At 33.3% G+C, this 17,509-nt stretch overlaps 2 protein-coding genes across 2 annotated transcripts; one reads left to right on the top strand and one right to left on the bottom strand.

Moving 5' to 3' along the window:
• The first annotated feature begins 1,971 nt into the window (after positions 1-1,971).
• On the top strand, positions 1,972-5,997 carry PERK1 (proline extensin-like receptor kinase 1). Its single transcript, XM_068647301.2, has 8 exons — positions 1,972-2,818; positions 3,355-3,891; positions 4,036-4,122; positions 4,214-4,284; positions 4,455-4,531; positions 4,846-4,993; positions 5,172-5,333; positions 5,476-5,997. Exons 1-8 carry the CDS (start codon positions 2,227-2,229, stop codon positions 5,791-5,793), a joined length of 1,992 nt encoding a protein of 663 aa, XP_068503402.1. The 5' UTR covers positions 1,972-2,226; the 3' UTR covers positions 5,794-5,997.
• Positions 5,998-15,990: 9,993 nt separating this feature from the next.
• On the bottom strand, positions 15,991-17,185 carry LOC150028154 (uncharacterized). Its single transcript, XM_090301355.1, has one exon. It carries the CDS (start codon positions 17,069-17,071, stop codon positions 16,193-16,195), a length of 879 nt encoding a protein of 292 aa, XP_090157481.1. The 5' UTR covers positions 17,072-17,185; the 3' UTR covers positions 15,991-16,192.
• Positions 17,186-17,509: the final 324 nt, after the last annotated feature.

The following is a 17,509-nucleotide window of genomic DNA, read 5'->3' on the forward strand; positions in this document are numbered from 1 at the left end:
AAATATTTAAGAGAAACTATATTTGGTCATACGTAGCAAAGTGTTTTATTATCACAAATTAAAGTCTTTAATTTACATACACATTTCAAATAATTAATATATTAATTTGAATATTACATAAAATAAATGTTATGAATAATTAAAAAATTGATATTATTCTCACATAAAAAAATTAAGAGAATCTTTCAACGAACTGAACAATTTCCGGTCGATATTAATTTTTTTCCGTCTTTTTTCGGTTAATTCTTTCGTTTTGGTCAGACATTTTTTTCTTTTGATCCTTACTCGCTACCTTCGACTTTCGGTCGGAAGGGCTCTCACAAAAGATGTTCTGGCACTTTCCTTGTTTGTTGTGCCTATTTATACGCTGTGTTGGACCAAAATTAATATATGAATTGTGATTAAGGATTTATTACATAGTTCTTCATATGACTTAACTTTGTTAATCATCATTTAATCGTAATACATTTAAACATGTCGATGGATTAGTACTATCTAATCATCCAAATCCATCCGATCGTGATATTACAGATATAAAATAATAATAAATTAGTCTCTCAACAAATAAAATTATTCACTATTTTATTTTTATCTCTCTATATCTAAACAAAATAATAATGAAGAACTTTACTGCATAGTCTCTCAACAAATAAAATTATTCACTATTTTATTTTTATCTCTTTATATTGTACATTTTATATGTTACACAAAGATTTTGTACAAGTATAATTTTTGATTTTTTTATATTATGATGTCCATGTCTGGTTGCGTTGTTTGATAGTGTGATCCAGCTGCTTATTTAACTCTTACTTAGAGTAACAGCTACTATAAATATTAATTATAAAAACTTTACTCGTTCTATACACACATATATAAATATATATTTATATTTATATTTATACAAGAAAACGGGTTACCTAATGTTTGACTCAGTTCCAATTAAACAATCATGAGAGGACAAAACTATAATAAAATGGAGTTTAAACAGCTAGTTTTCACATTCAAATTTTCGTAATTAATAATTAAGTTTTATAAACAAGTGTTTAGTTTAGTATTCAATTCTTTAAATAAAACTGGAACAATATTGCAAATTTGTTTTAATTAGTAATTAAAGTTGAAAGGAAAATTAATTAATGCTAAACTCGATTCTGGTAAGAGATTAATGTGACAAATTTCTCAATCTTCTTCGATTTCACGGCTCAAGGCCTGCAATTACGGCGTTAACTAATAAAACGTTAATTTTGACAGATAAAACAGAGAGTGCACATGGTGTGAAACACGATATTTTTTATTTTTATATTATTTTATTTATGAGTTTCGCTTTTTGCAGCGGAGAGTGTGCTCAACGGTTGAATACCGAATTCAAACGTAACTTTATTTATTTATTTAATTAATTAATAAAAATGTTATGTTTTCGTGATTATGATATTTGAGTCTGCAATTCTCATGTGCTGGAATTTGTCTTCTTCTTCACGACTTTACGTAGCACTGGAACACGGTTACACCGTATGCTAATGTTTTAATATTAAAACTAAATGTTTAATTATAACAAAATTAATCAACGCGTAGAAAATCTAATAACTGGATTTTGTTTTTCGCCAATTTAAAAAAACTAATTGCAAGCGAAAATGCAAACAAAAAAACAAATTCCGGAAAAGAAAAAAAAAAAGCAACCGTCGTAACGGACCAACGCCTTCTGTTTTGAATTACTTATTTTAGTTTATTAAGATTGTTTTAATACTGATTTTATATAATTAATTTTTTTTGGTTTCAAAATAAAATAAAATATGAGAGAATTAAAAAAATGAATAAATAAATTGTAAGAAGAAGGTGTCCGCGGCGTATTCGTGTGGGTCCATGCTACCCGTTTGTCTTCGCTGGTTGGCTCAACCAATAAGTTAAAATAAATAGTAAAAATAAAAAATAAAAAAATAAAAAATAAAAAATAAAAAAGAGGAAAAACAGAGTGACAGTGAGACTGAGGAACAGCTTCAAAGGTGATAGGTGAGAAAGAGAATCCACGGTTTTTTCAGATAAAACGCTTTCCGACTTCCACGCAAACCATTCTTCGTTGTCTTTTTTTTTTGCTCTCTCTCTCTAAACCGTTTTAGAGAGATGCAAATACACATAATCATATAAACCTTATTCTCTTCGACCTTAATCCTTTATAAGGTTGCTTTTTTGTTTTTCGATCTCAGATTTTTGTTTCTGCAGCTGTTCTCAGCAATGTCAACAGCTCCAGCGCCGTCTTCGCCGCCCTCTAACAGCACAGCGCCTCCGCCGTCCACTCCGGCGGCTCCGCCGCCGACCACACCTTCCGCGCCGCCTCCAGCCACTCCCTCGTCACCTCCACCAACACCTCCATCGTCGCCGCCTCCAGCAACTCCCTCCGCGCCTCCGCCGGCGACACCTTCTTCTCCACCTCCGTCGACTCCCTCCTCTCCTCCTCCGTCTACTCCTGCGCCTCCAACCCCGCCGTCGAGCAATCCACCATCGAGCTCTCCACCCTCGCCTCCTTCGAGCTCTCCTCCGTCGCCGCCGTCGGGTACTCCACCTTCACCTCCGAGTAGCGGCGGAGGCGGCAACACTCCTTCCCCACCGTCTCGGAGCTCGCCTTCTCCTCCGTCCGGATCGACTCCCACCACTCCTTCTCCTCCGCCGTCGTCTTCGTCGGGTGTTTCGACTGGCGTGGTGGTCGGAATCGCCGTGGGGGCCGTCGCGGTTCTTGTTGTGTTAAGCATTCTCTGCATATGCTGTCGGAAGAAGAAGAGAAGACGCGACGAGGAGTACTATGCTCCGCCGCCGCAGCGACCCAAAGGTGAGTGAGCTTTTGATTTTGCTTTTTCACATTTGATCTAATAATGTTGTCGAAGAAGCCTTTCATGTTTTTGCTAATTTTATTGATTTTAAGTTTTCAGCAAATTGTGTTTGGTTTCAAGATGTTCTCAATGTTTAATTCCTCACTCGAATCTTTTTACTTATGGATTCACATTATTAACTAAGTAAAACTAATATCATGTATTTTCATATCTTACAATTTGCTTTTGGTTTTTTTCTTAGTTCTTAAGTTTTGTTCTAATTACTCAGTTTGTTCAAACTCATCAATAAAGACTTTTTTTTTTCATTCAGCTTCTCCAATAGCAGATTTTAATATATCTGACATGTTTCATTTTGAATTTTTTACCAAGAAGTTTATCTAAATAGGAACTCGTTTCGTGCTGATTTCTTCACAGTTGTTAGACATTGTTCTAATTCTTGAAGAAATGAGAGTTTTTACCGTGTCTTTTGGTGATGTTCAGAGTTGAAGTCAAATGATAATTACTTATTTCATGGTGTTTTCTTCATATTTTTCAGATGATTATGGTGGTCCCCCACGTCAATGGCAACACAATGTTCCCCCTCCGCAGGATCATGTGGTTTCAATGATGCCTCCAAAGTCGTCGCTTCCACCGGCTCCGGCTTATGCTGCTCAAACTGCTCCTCCCCCGCCTCCTTTGTTCACCAGCAGTGGTGGGTCTGGATCAAACTATTCAGGTGGTGAACCACTTCCTCCTCCTTCTCCAGGGCTTTCATTGGGGTTCTCTAAGAGCACTTTTACCTACGAGGAGTTGGCACGCGCCACAGATGGATTCTCTGATGCGAACCTCCTTGGACAAGGTGGATTTGGATATGTTCACAGAGGAATTCTTCCCAATGGCAAGGAGGTGGCAGTGAAGCAATTGAAGGCTGGAAGTGGGCAAGGGGAGCGTGAGTTCCAGGCTGAAGTTGAGATAATTAGCCGTGTTCATCACAAGCATCTTGTATCTTTGGTTGGATACTGCATCACTGGGTCCCAGAGGTTGCTTGTTTATGAATTTGTTCCAAACAACACATTAGAGTTCCATTTGCATGGTTGGTGCTTCCCATTTTTCCTTTCCATTTAAAAATTCTGTTTGGTTGGTCCATCTTTTCTGCTGAAAGTTGGCCAAGCACCAACTTCTACCATTTGCATAATGCTTTTGATTGAAGCGGTTTTGATGGCTATTTGCAATGCAGGAAGAGGACGACCTACCATGGATTGGCCCACAAGACTAAGAATTGCCTTAGGATCTGCTAAGGGACTGGCATATCTTCATGAAGATTGTATGTTTTGCACCTCTGAATTGGTTTCTTCTTCTGTTATTAATTTATATTTTCCAACCAAAATGTTTATTTTGATTTTCTGTACTTCCAGGTCATCCTAAGATCATCCATCGTGATATCAAGTCTGCCAACATTCTTCTGGATTTTAAGTTTGAAGCCAAGGTGTGTTCTTGTGCTACACTACATGTCTTTCTCACAACTTGATAAAACAGCTGTTCATTGCTTACCTGATTTAGTCTAGTTGATAAAAGTCATAAAATCACTTTCATTATTTACTTTCAAAGTGTTATTTTGAAGTTGTGATTGAATTGACACCTTTATTTTGTTGTCAGGTTGCAGATTTCGGTCTTGCTAAGTTTTCTTCTGATCTTAATACTCATGTTTCTACACGAGTGATGGGGACTTTTGGGTAGGGACACACTTTCTTCTTTCTATCTTTTTACGAACCTTGGATGTGTATCATTATGGAAAGTAGCTTGTGGAATAATCTGTTTTCAATGGACGAATTAACTTATTATGCTATTCTTTAATGACACGAGAGATAGATAAAGAGAGTACATCATAGCTAAAAAATCTCAAACTTTCAACTTTCAACTTATTAACTTATTGCTGTCAAGTGCCACCAACAGTTTATAAGGAAAACCAACAACAATGAACTCGATCAAATATTTTGTTGTTTGGTGCCACGTTTCAATCTCACAACTCGTGCTTCAATTATTATAGGTATCTGGCTCCAGAATATGCTTCTAGTGGAAAACTCACAGACAAATCAGATGTTTTCTCCTATGGAGTCATGCTCCTTGAGTTAATAACTGGACGGAGACCAGTTGATAAAAATCAAACATTCATGGAGGATAGTTTGGTAGAATGGGTAAGTATTATGGCATTCCATTTTAGCTAAGAAATTCACTGTGTATACATTTATGAATTCATATGTGAATTTCTTAGTTACAAGTAGTCAAGAAATAGAGAGGTTTCTCTGTGTGTTTGGAGCAGAACATGGTGCTGCAGAGCAACTCTTGACTAAATCCATCTTTATCATGTCACAGGCTAGACCTTTGCTCACACGAGCTTTGGAAGAGGATGATTTTGACTCTATTATTGACCCAAGGCTTCAGAATGATTATGACCCTAATGAGATGGCACGAATGGTGGCATGTGCTGCAGCTTCCACACGTCATTCGGCAAAGCGCAGACCAAGAATGAGCCAGGTAAATGTTGTAATTTTTCAAGTATCACCATGCTAAGCTCATAGTTAACTCTCGAATACGTAGATTGAAGAATCTTGAATTGGCCTAAGATATGAGAACATGATCCCCATGGAAACTAATGATGATGATACACAAACTACAGGTTGTGCGTGCTCTGGAAGGAGATGTGTCTCTATCAGATCTTAACGAAGGAGTCAAACCTGGACACAGCACTATGTACAGTTCTCATGAAAGCTCAGATTATGATACTGTACAGTACAGGGAAGACATGAAAAAGTTCAGAAAAATGGCATTGGGAACTCAGGAATATGGTGCAAGCAGCGAATACAGTGCAGCTACAAGTGAGTATGGTTTAAACCCATCTGGCTCAAGCAGTGAAGCTCAGAGCCGCCAAACCACAAGGGAAATGGAAATGAGAAAGATGATGAAGAACAGTCAAGGTTTCAGTGGAAGCTCTTGATCCTTAGTAACTGTTTATGCCTTTATCTTTTGTATAAATCTATATTCATTTCTTGCCAATGTCACAGTTGATTGCTTTACTGACATCTTTGGAGAGACTTACCAATTACTATAATTTTTTTTCTTTACCAAATTGATCATCTTTTGAATTGTATTTATCAGGGTATGTATACAAAAAAAAAAAATAACACAGGTCCATTCTTTATTTTCTTTTTCTTTTTTTCGGCTATTCAGCTATAGTGTTGGAAATGGGTTGCTGCATCAAACCTTGTTTTACAATTTCCATTGTTGCTCATGTGTCTATTTTTTTCTGGTAGTTGAAAGTGGGATGGTTTTGTCAAACGTTGGTATCAAACTTTTTGTAAGGTATTTACTTGTGTGTCTCAAAATGAAAATATGTATTTGTACCTTTTACCTAAATTGATTTCTCCTAGAAGACAACAATGAGTTGCACCCACGTTGTTTAAGGTCTGTTCAACGGCGCATGTGTCGTGTGGGAACTCTCCGAGTCAGCCTGCAAACGTGGGCAAAACAAGTTAAGAGGTTTCAAATCATGGTCTATCTATTTAGGATCTTTCAAAAATTGAATTGATTTGGTAAAAGAAAATGATAAGTTGGACTGCGACATGTTTAAGAAATTGATCTTTTTCAGTATGGAAGACCATTTGCGGAATGATTAATTTATCTGATAAAGCTTGGTTTATTGAAGAATTAGTCTTGGGTAGAAAATATCTTAGACCGAGTCATAAGTAGTACCATGTTTTTTAAAGCCGCCTGTGTTATTTTGGTCGTTCTGCCATGTGGATTGCAAGATTCATGCATGTTGGATGATGAAAAAGGGTATATATCCAGACCATTTGAAGTGTAACATGGGTGAATCATTAAACTAAATGATTGAGAGTGCAACAACAAATAGCTCATGATTGCATTTGGAGAAAGGAGAGATTATTTGGTGACTCCAAGAACCCCACACGGTTTCTGCAAAGTCAGCATGCCCATTCTCATCATCATCATCATCATCATCATCAACTTTAAAAGAAGGATTATGAACTCACTCAGCTCCACATTGAAGAAAAAGAAACCTTATTTCGACATGGATCACTATATAATATTACAATCACAGTTTCTTATATAATATTTATGTGTAAAATAGGCAACATTGATATCATAGAAATAGGCAACATTAATACACACACACCAAGTTAGGTTCTTCCTTCAATTAAAACCATAGAAATATTTGCATCTGATGGAGCTACCATTGGCATGCCCATTGAACCTTCCACCATTGGCAATGCTTGCTTCATTTTTCTGGCTGCCATGATGTGGTCGTAGGGGAACACCATCACTGTCTTCACTGTCAGATGGCCAAAACATTCTGCTCTGCTTCCTCCGAATGTTACTACAATGAGGGCACATGCTTGGCTTCCAAATCCCACTTCTGTTCACTTCATCGAACATGTATAATAATGCAGAAACAGGGTGTCGTTCAGGACCCTCCACTGTTATATCAAATTTTCCATCAGATGTTCCAACCTTCACCACAACAGAAAACCCAACATCTGTTGTTTCACTTGATCTGTTAACAGCTCCTGTTCCGTTACTATGAACAAAATAGTGTGCCGTAGTCACTGCCTTAACCTCTCCATGATAATCATTTTTCTTGCTCTGGCAAACAAGAAGACCGCACCTGTTTGCAGTGCCATAGAAGTAAAGTTTGGTGTCCGTAACACCACCCCATGCATCAACGTTCTTCTCCGTCCTCGTCCACGCGATGAAACTGCTGTTAGACTTATATTCCATCGTAATAAAACCGGTTTCGAATTTGGTTATATGCAGGCATAGCTTTTCTCCTTGTAAACATGCTATGCTGTCATGGAGAAGCAACGATACGAAGCTGACATGGCCGTTTTGCTCAACACATCTGTTTAACATGAGGTTGCACGTTGACCCTTCAACGGTGTATGAAACTTCTGCCTTGTCGGAATATGATCCATCATCCCATTTGTAAAACACAGATGTGGTCAAGTTGATGGAAGCATATCTTCCCAGTTGAAGATGGCATGGAAAAGGAAGACTCCCTCTATGACGGTAAAAACAAGCAACGTTGTTGTTTCCCATCTTTTTGTGTGGTGAATGTGCAGTGTTATTCAAAAGAATAATGGGAAACTAAACCAGTTATTGTCTTCTCCGGTGAGCATGGTTGGGAAGTTCACATGCCAAAACTATAAATACACTCATTTTAGAATGATTTTTTCACTCTCTCACTGTATTGGAAGCGTTGTTCTTCAGCTAAATTATTGATTTCCTAGCATCTAATTCTCTGCCATATTTTTCCAAACCACTTTTCTCTTTCTTGTGTTTATGCTTTTTCTTTTATTCTTCCACTTCCATCATTCTTCATTCATTTCAAAAACAGTTTATGGGTGGTTTTTAGCATACCTTTCTTTTAGTTTTAAAATCATTTTCTTCTTCTTCTTCTAAATTTTCAGCTAAAAATAAACTCATTTTCTTAAAATCAGGTTAGTTATGTTTATGCATTGCGATAATTTTAAATAGTGTTTGAAATAAGAGTTTGTTCTTATAACGGATTCTTCTTAAAGAGATTCAATCACACCATAATCATACTTTTCAAATAATCGAATATCTAATAGCTATATAATATTTTAAAGTCTCGTCGTTTGGGTTTATTTATGTCGAAAGGTCGTGGATCACAAGTATAACGATATGTATTAATGATAGTAAGATTATTCTTTTAGAATTAAAAATTAAATTTATAATATTTTTTTTAAAGAATAAAATATATTCTTTGACCAAATATATTCTTATTTAAAGATTACATTTATACTTCAATGCTTTAGTTTAGTGCAGAACATAAAATATGTAATTCCTAAAACGTGGACCAGGTCTCCAAAGTTTAATATTTTTGTAATTTATATTGAAATTTTAATTTGAGACAGGTTTACTACAAGAAAATCATGAAATAGAAACCAATTTTTAGAGACCAAAATAATTAGTTGCAATAGTAACTAAATTAGATATCATTTTGAAAACTAAAACAAAAATTGGTTTCTAAATTAGTTTCTATTATTGTTAAATAGTTTCTAAATTGTTCCCAAGGTTTTAGAGACTAAATTTAGAAACTAAATAATTGGTAGATAAAACTTGGTTGCTAATTAGAGACCAATTTAGAAACTATTTAACAATAATATAAAATAATAGAAACTAATTTAAAAATCAATTTTTGTTTTAGTTTCTAAAATAATTTTTAATTTAATTACTATTGCAATTAATTATTTTGATTTATAAAAATTGGTTTCTATTGGATTATTTTCTGTTTGTTAGCATTAGAAATAGTGATTATTAATAAAGTTGGTCACACATTCATGTATACATTTGTATTAGATATGAATCAGTATATAACTTTAAGGACATCATCACCAGTAGATTTGTCTTATGATCCATAATATACATTCTAGAATTTAATTTAAATTTTTATGTTATTATTATTTATTTAAAATAAGTATATTTTAGATTTTTTTTTCTTGTAGTAATTTCGTGTTGGTACACTAAAAAATTAATGATCATCTTATACATAACTTTGAATAAACTCGTTATTAAAAGTTTTGATTTTGAACTATCATGTTAGTTTAATTTTTATTTCATCAATTTTTTTATAATTTTATAATTATTTTAAATTATCTATTATCATGTTTTTCAATGTAAGAAAAAAATAAAACAATTCGTTTTATTTTCTCAAAATTAAATATTTTATTTAGATCGAAATTGATAATATGAAAAGAAAATAACTAAATTTGAAAGATGAGAGTGTAAAAACTTCTAATTCTTTAATTTGAGGTACATTTTAACATTATCTAATTTTTAAATAATTAAATTATTCTTATAAATTTTTATAACTTCAACTTTTTTTATCTAAACAAAATATTTCATCATAAAATATTTCAAAATTTTTATAAAACTAATTACCTCTAAATATCTTCATTAAAAGACACTAAAAACTTTTAAAAATGAAAAGTTTATATTTTATAATAAGATTTTCCATGTATAGAACAACAATATTTTTGTAAGACTAATTTGTACATATATTGATTAAAAAAATTAATTACATTATTTCGGAGGACCAACTACATATCTGTCCAATAAGAAAATCATTAAATAAAAACTAATTTTAAAAGAAAAATAATTAATTACTATATTGATTCAATTAGATATTATTGTATAGACTAAAAAATTTATTGATATCTAAACTAGTTTTTATTATTAATAAAATTTATCAAATAGTTTCTATATTAATATTTAATTAACTACCAATTAATTTAGATTATGAAGTGTTTAGCTAAAACATTGATAGTTAATTATATACTAATGTAGAAACTTTTAAAGTTTTTTTTAATAATAGAAACTACTTTACATATACCAATAATTATTATATAATTTATTCAATATATTAGTAACTATTTTTTTTTTCTTTTAAATTTTTTTTATTTAATTATTTTTTTAATGTTAATTATTAGTGTTGATTTAGTCTCGATTTAGAGGCTGATTTAAGATTAATATTGTTACTTCTTAATTAGTTTTTAAAATTAAAATTACTTAAATTTTGAATATGTAGAATAGATATATTAATATGTCTTTTTATATATTGATTTTGGGAAACACTTTACCATAAAATTTTAATTAATCACATGTTAGCTATAGCAGACTAAGTTTATAGTGCCAATTTATATAGCTAAAGACTAAGATTCTATCTATAAATTATATTTATGTTTAATTCTTCTTATTGTTATGGTATGAATCCTTATATTGTGTTTCATTTTTATATTTCTCATTTTTCTTCTGTTACATATCGACTAGATTGAAACAAATCCAAAGAACATAATCTCCAATATATATATAAAATAATGGAACAAATGAAAGAATTAAACAAGTGGATGAATCAAACAAGTGGAAAGAGATGTTGATTATCTTAATCTATTTTTTTATTAGCAATAATGAATAAATAAATACGGAACACTTTAGGGGTGAACCAATCATTATACAACTTAAAAAAAAACCAACTAACTACCAACAAAACTACTCTAAAGCCAACCAAACTACTCTAAAACAAGAAGTCCCAAAACCATATACCAGCAAAGCTAAAACCAAATCTAAATCGAGTTTAGACAAACCATAGGTTCAAGACACCAATCTGAATAAGAAAAACAAACAGATGAAATTTTAGAGGAAATCCAATACCAAACCTTCAATTGAGCCAAAGAGAAAGGCTCTGAAAGATCCGCCACTACACCTTTAAAGATGACCTTGTTCCTAACACACCAGATTTCACTAATCCCCGCAATCCAGACATTCCCCAAGACAAAATTGACAGAATTTGGTGCATTGTCAGGTTAAACTGCAAGAAATGAGTATGAGGATTAAAAGAATCAACTGACTTCAACCCTAACCACACGTAATAGAGACTCCACACTAACCAAGTGAAACGACAACCAAAAAACATATGAAGAGAATTCTCCTCTTTTTCCCTGCACAAGCTACACAAAATATTTTCAACCGCAATCCCATGTCTGACCAAATTAGCTTTGGTTGCGATCTTGTTTTCCATTACCCTTCAAGCAAAAAAATGAGCAAAAGGCAAAGCTTCAATCCTCCAAAAGGCCTTAAATGATTGCAGATGCTCCTTCAGAATCTCCTTTTAGAAAAACATAAGCGGACTTAACCGAAAACTCTAAACTTGCGACATCTTTCCCTGGCCCACTTATCAACTCTTTCCAAATCAAGGTCTTGCACCACCTTCAGAAGTTGGTCGACCTGGTTCTTCTCCCCGACAAAAAGGCTCGTTCTCCAAACCAAATTCCATTCCCACCCATTGTTAACCCAAGTCCCACAATAGTCCAATGAAACTTCTTTAGAAATACTAAGTAAGAGAAAAAAGCCTTGGAAATTTACTCTTTAGGGCTTCATTACCCACCAATCTATCCTTCTAGAACTTAATAGACTACCCATTTCCAACTTTTAAACCAAAACGGTCTTCAAACCTCCTACCCCAGTCCTCTAACTTCTTCAGATCCCCAACCCCATAAAAAGATTCACAATCTTTTTCAACACTACAGAAGGTACCTTAAACATAAATAGATAAAACAACGAGATAGACCAGAGAACAAACTTCATCAAATAGATTATGACATTATATATATATATATATATTATATTATATATATAGAAAGAATATTAATATTTTTATCAATAAAAAAAATATATTAATAAAATAAAATAGTTCTTGTCACTTCAACTCATTTATAAATAGCTAATCGTACATAAATGAGATTAAAAAAAATTACATCAAAATAATTATAAATCTACAAACTTTCTTCTCACATTTTACCAGATTATATAAGGTAAAAATAGATTCACACAAGATTATTAGATTCCTCCCACAAACACAACAGAAAAGACTACTCAAGAGAGGAAAAAAAAAAGATCATCTCTCCAACATTAAACATCATCCTTAGCATAGATTATTTGATTCCATATCAGTGTAACCTTTTAAGAATAGCTAGCCTCCATCAACTCACAAAACACATTCATAAACACATTCATCTTGCATTAACATTATCATTAAAATATATATACATACACAAAGTTAGGGTTTTCCCTTAACTAAAAGCATAGAAATCTCTGCATCTAATGGAGGCACCACAAGCATGCCCGTTGAACTTTCCATCAGAATTGTATATTCTTACTGCATTTCCCTGCCTGCCATCGCTCTCTTCACTATCAGTCTGCGAAGAAGACATGTTCCTCCGAACGTTACCACAATGAGGGCACATGCTTGGCTTCCAAATCCCACTTCTGTTCACTTCATCGAACATGTATAACAATGCAGAAGCAGGGTGTTGTTCAGGACCCTCCACGGTTATATCAAAATTTCCATCAGATAAACCAATCTTCACCACAACAGAAAACCCAATATCTGTTGTTTCAGTTGATCTGTTAACAGCTACTGTTCCGCTACTATGAACAAAATAGTGTGCAATAGTCACTGCCTTAGCGTGTTGATGACCATCATTTTTGTTGCACTCCCAAACAAGAAGACCGCACCTGTTTGCAGTGCCATACAAGTAAACTTTGGTCTCCGTAACACCACCCCATGCATGAAGGTTCTTCTTTTTCTTCGTCTTAAAAATGGCGTCCGAAATAGTTTGGACCTTAAGAAGATCGGTTTCGGCTTTGTTTATATTCAGGAATAGCATATCTACTATGCTGTCACGGAGTTCGAACGATACACACCTGACATAGCTGTTTTTGTTAATCGCTCTTCTTAACGCGAGGTTGCACGTTGACCCTTCAACGGTGTATGTAACATCTGCCTTATCGTGATATGATCCATCATTTCTCTTGTAAACCACAGATGTGGTCAAGTTGATTGAAGCATATGTTCCCAGTTGAAGATGGCATGGAAAAGGAAGACTCCCACTATGACGGTAACAAACAACGTTGTTGTTTCCCATGTTGTAGTGTGTAGAATAGATGCAGCAGAACACAAAATATTGGAATGGATGAGTTGAAGAAGGTGTGGAGTTATTCAAAACTAGTTCTTGTCTTCTCTCATGTTCACATGCCAAAACTATAAATACACTCATTTTGGAATCATCTTTTCACTCTCACTGTATTGGAAGCGTTGTTCTTCAGCTTAATTATTGATTCCCTAGCCACTTTTCTCTTTCTGGTGTTTATGCTTTTTCTTTTATTCTTCCACTTCCATCATTCTTGATTCGTCTACTTTCGATTCTATTGTGCAGTGTTGAGTTAGTCTTAGTAGAATTTACACGAGAGTTAACCCAAGTTGAAAAGAGACCCAATCACATTTTTATCATACTTTGTATATATTAATGACTAAATAATGTTTTAAAATCTCATCATTTGAGTTTAAGTATGCCAAAAGCTGTCGACCATTCAACCATGTGAGCAACTAGTTGTACAAGAATATATCGTTATGTATTAATAATAGTAAGATTATTCTTCTATAATTAAAAATTAAATTTATAATATTTTTTAAAGAATAAAATATGTTCTGTAACCAAAATATATTCTTATTTGAAAGTTACATTTTATACTTCAATGCTTTGGTTTAGTGCAGAACATAAAATATGTAAAAACAAACATTCACTCCTTCATATCCTTGACCAAAAGCATATCTGCAGCATCCGACAGATCAATAATTTTGCACCAGAATAGCACATTGAGGATTTTAATCTGCATCACAACAAAAGAACCTGCCAGCAGCACCTAAAAGCATATACCATAACGCAAATAAAACCAGAATTAACAGCATCATGGCACACCCTTGAGAGGAACATGAGCCCTGTTCATCCAACTGAAACCATTCTCACAATGAACCTGCCCTTTCCAACTACCTGCAGCTTTTAATGCAGATAACAAGATTCAAATCTCAATCCGAAAACGAAAAATTAAAGGCATTATTGACCTGTGTTTCAACCATAGCAAGTGTGAATGAACTCGTTAATAAAAGTTTTTGTTTGGAATTTATCTAGTAAAAATTGAGTTTACACTATAAAAAAATATTAAATAAAAACCAATTTTAAAAAGAAAAAATAATTAGTTATTATATTAATTAAATTAGATACAAGATTAAAATAATTATTGATATCTACACTAGATTCTATTATTAATAAAATTTATAAAATAATTTTTTTACATATATATATAATTAACTACTAATTAATTTAAATTATAATGTGTAACTAAAACATTAATATAAACTTTTAGAAATTTTATTAATAATATAAATTAATTTACATACCACTAAATTTTTTACTACATAGAGTATTATATAATTTATTTAATATGATAATTAATTATTTTTTTCTTCTAAAATTTATGTTTATTTAATAATTTTATTTTCTAATGTTAGTTATTAGTCTCAATTTTGAGGTCGATTTGATATTAATATTGTTACTTCTTAATTAGTTTTTAAAATTAAAATTACTTAAATTTTAAATATATCAAATAATAGAAATATTAATATGTTCTTTTATATATATTGATTTTTTTTTATCATCAAGAATCAATAAATAAATATGGATCACTTAAAGAATGATTAACCTTTATACAAAAGAAAAAAAAAAAACCTTACATCCTAACCTAAACCAAGCCCTCAAGAGAAGCTACCAACTAACCCTTATCCCAATCAAAACACAAACCCTTATCCCAATCAAAACACAACCATATGAATTCACCCATGGCAACAACCAAAGTGTACCAACACCATAAACACCTAGAATCGAATCATAAACAAACCATCAAACATAAATTACTAGCAAATATAGGAACTTATAAAACTTTTTACAAAGATCATACCAGTTGTACAACCCACTAACTCAACAAAAAAGAACAAAAGGTAACATTTTTCACTTCCCTTATACTTTTCCTTTGGATCTCTTTATCCTAAATTAAGATATAAAAGCTCCTGAAGGAAACCAACCCCTTACTCCACATAGGAGGATATACTCTTAAAGACCCTTGTGCAAAACACATAATTTTTTCCTTCTTAAAAAAGGAGTTAGAGATATAAACCAAGATAAGGGAGACTAGATTATTTCACAATTTGGAGCCATAGGAATAAGATTATTTTCAAAGGTGGAGTTTTTTTTTATTATTATGATCTTTTCTTTGATTCAAGTGAAGGTTTGGTCTTGGATCACTCATAAATTTCCCTTTGCTTGTTTTTCTTTTTCCGATCGGTGTTTTGATCCTTTGATCTGGCTTCCTTCACTATAGCTCGTTGTTGATAGTTGTCTTAGGCAAGGTTCGTTTATTGAGTAGTTGTCTGAAAGTTGTTGGGTTGTTAGAGTATCATTGTTTCTTTGTATATGGGTTGGATCACCCATAAAGTGGTTCATATGTATATATTATTTATAGTTGATAAAAAAACAATTTTTATATATACCAAAGGTTTCAACACATTCTAAATTTTTTTTTTTAATGGTAATCCAATTCCAAGATTGAGAATGCAACCTCAAATAGCTCATGATTGCATTTGGAGAAAGGAGAGATTATTTGGTGGCTCCAAGAACCCCACACGGTTTCTGCAAAGTCAGCATGCCCATTCTCATCATCATCAACTTTAAAAGAAGGATTATGAAACTCACTCAGCTCCACATTGAAGAAAAAGAAACCTTATTTTGACATGGATCACTATAGTCTGTGTCAAATTTATTTTATTTTTTTCTTATTTTCTTCTGTTACAATCGCAATTTCTTATATAATATATATGTGTAAAGTAGGCAACACATTAATATCATAGAAATAGGCTATATATATATATATATATATACACACACACACACGCACAGGGTCTTCCTTCAATTAAAACCATAGAAATATTTGCATCTGATGGAGCTACCATTGGCATGCCCTTTGAACCTTCCATCATTGGCAATGCTTGCTGCATTTTTCTGGCTGCCATGATGTGGTGGTAGGGGAACACCATCACTGTCTTCACTATCAGAGAGCCGAGACATGTTCCTCCGAATGTTACTACAATGAGGGCACATGCTTGGCTTCCAAATCCCACTTCTGTTCACTTCATCAAACATGTATAATAAAGCAGAAACAGGGTGTCGTTCAGGACCCTCCACTGTTACATCAAAATTTCCATCAGATTCTGCGATCTTCACCACAACAGAAAACCCAATATCTGTTGTTTCACATGATCTGTTAACAGCTACTGTTCCGCTACTACGAACATAATAGTGTGCAACAGTCACTGCCTTAGCGTCTTCATCAGAATCATTTTTCTTGCCCTCCCAAACAAGAAGACCGCACCTGTTTGCAGTGCCATACAAGTAAACTTTGGTGTCCGTAACACCACCCCATGCATCAACCTTCTTCTTCCTCTTCGTCCACGCGATCGAACTGTTGTCAAGCTTAAATTCGATCGTATCAAAACCGGTTTCGCTTTTGTTTATGTGCAGGCATATCTTATCTACTATGCTGTCACAGAAAAACAACGATACGTAGTTGACATGGTCGTTTTTGTAACCACGTATTCTTAACGCGAGCATGCACGTTGATCCTTCAACGGTGTATGAAACTTCTTCCTGAGTGGTATATGATCCATCATCCCACTTGTGAAACACAGATGTGGTCAAGTTGATGGTAGCATCTCCTCCCAGTTGAATATGGCATGGAAAAGGAAGACTCCCACTATGACGGTAAAAACCAACGTTGTTGTTTCCCATCTTTTTGTGTGTGAATAGATGCAGCACACCACAAAATATTGGAATAGGTTGAAGAAGGTGTGGGTGAAGTGAATGTGCAGTTTTCAAAACTAGTTCTTGTCTTCTCTCATGTTCACATGGCAAAACTATAAATACACTTATTTTAGAATGATTTTTTCATTCTTACTGTAAAGGAAGCGTTGTTCTTCAGCTTATTGATTCCTTGCATCTAATTCTCTGTCATATTTTTCCAAACCACTTTTCTCTTTCTGCTGTTTATGCCTTTTCTTTTATTCTTCCACTTCCATCATTCTTGATTCATTTCAAAACCAGTTTAGGGGTCGTTTTTAGCATACCTTTCTTTTAGTTTTAAAATCATTTTCTTCTTCTTCTTCTAAATTTTTTCAGCTAAAAATAAACTCATTTTCTTAAAATTAGGTTAATTAGAGAAAGTGAATT

This window comes from Phaseolus vulgaris, chromosome 4, assembly GCF_051622355.1.
Source record: "Phaseolus vulgaris cultivar YP4 chromosome 4, ASM5162235v1, whole genome shotgun sequence".
In the NCBI taxonomy this organism is placed as follows: Eukaryota; Viridiplantae; Streptophyta; class Magnoliopsida; order Fabales; family Fabaceae; genus Phaseolus; species Phaseolus vulgaris.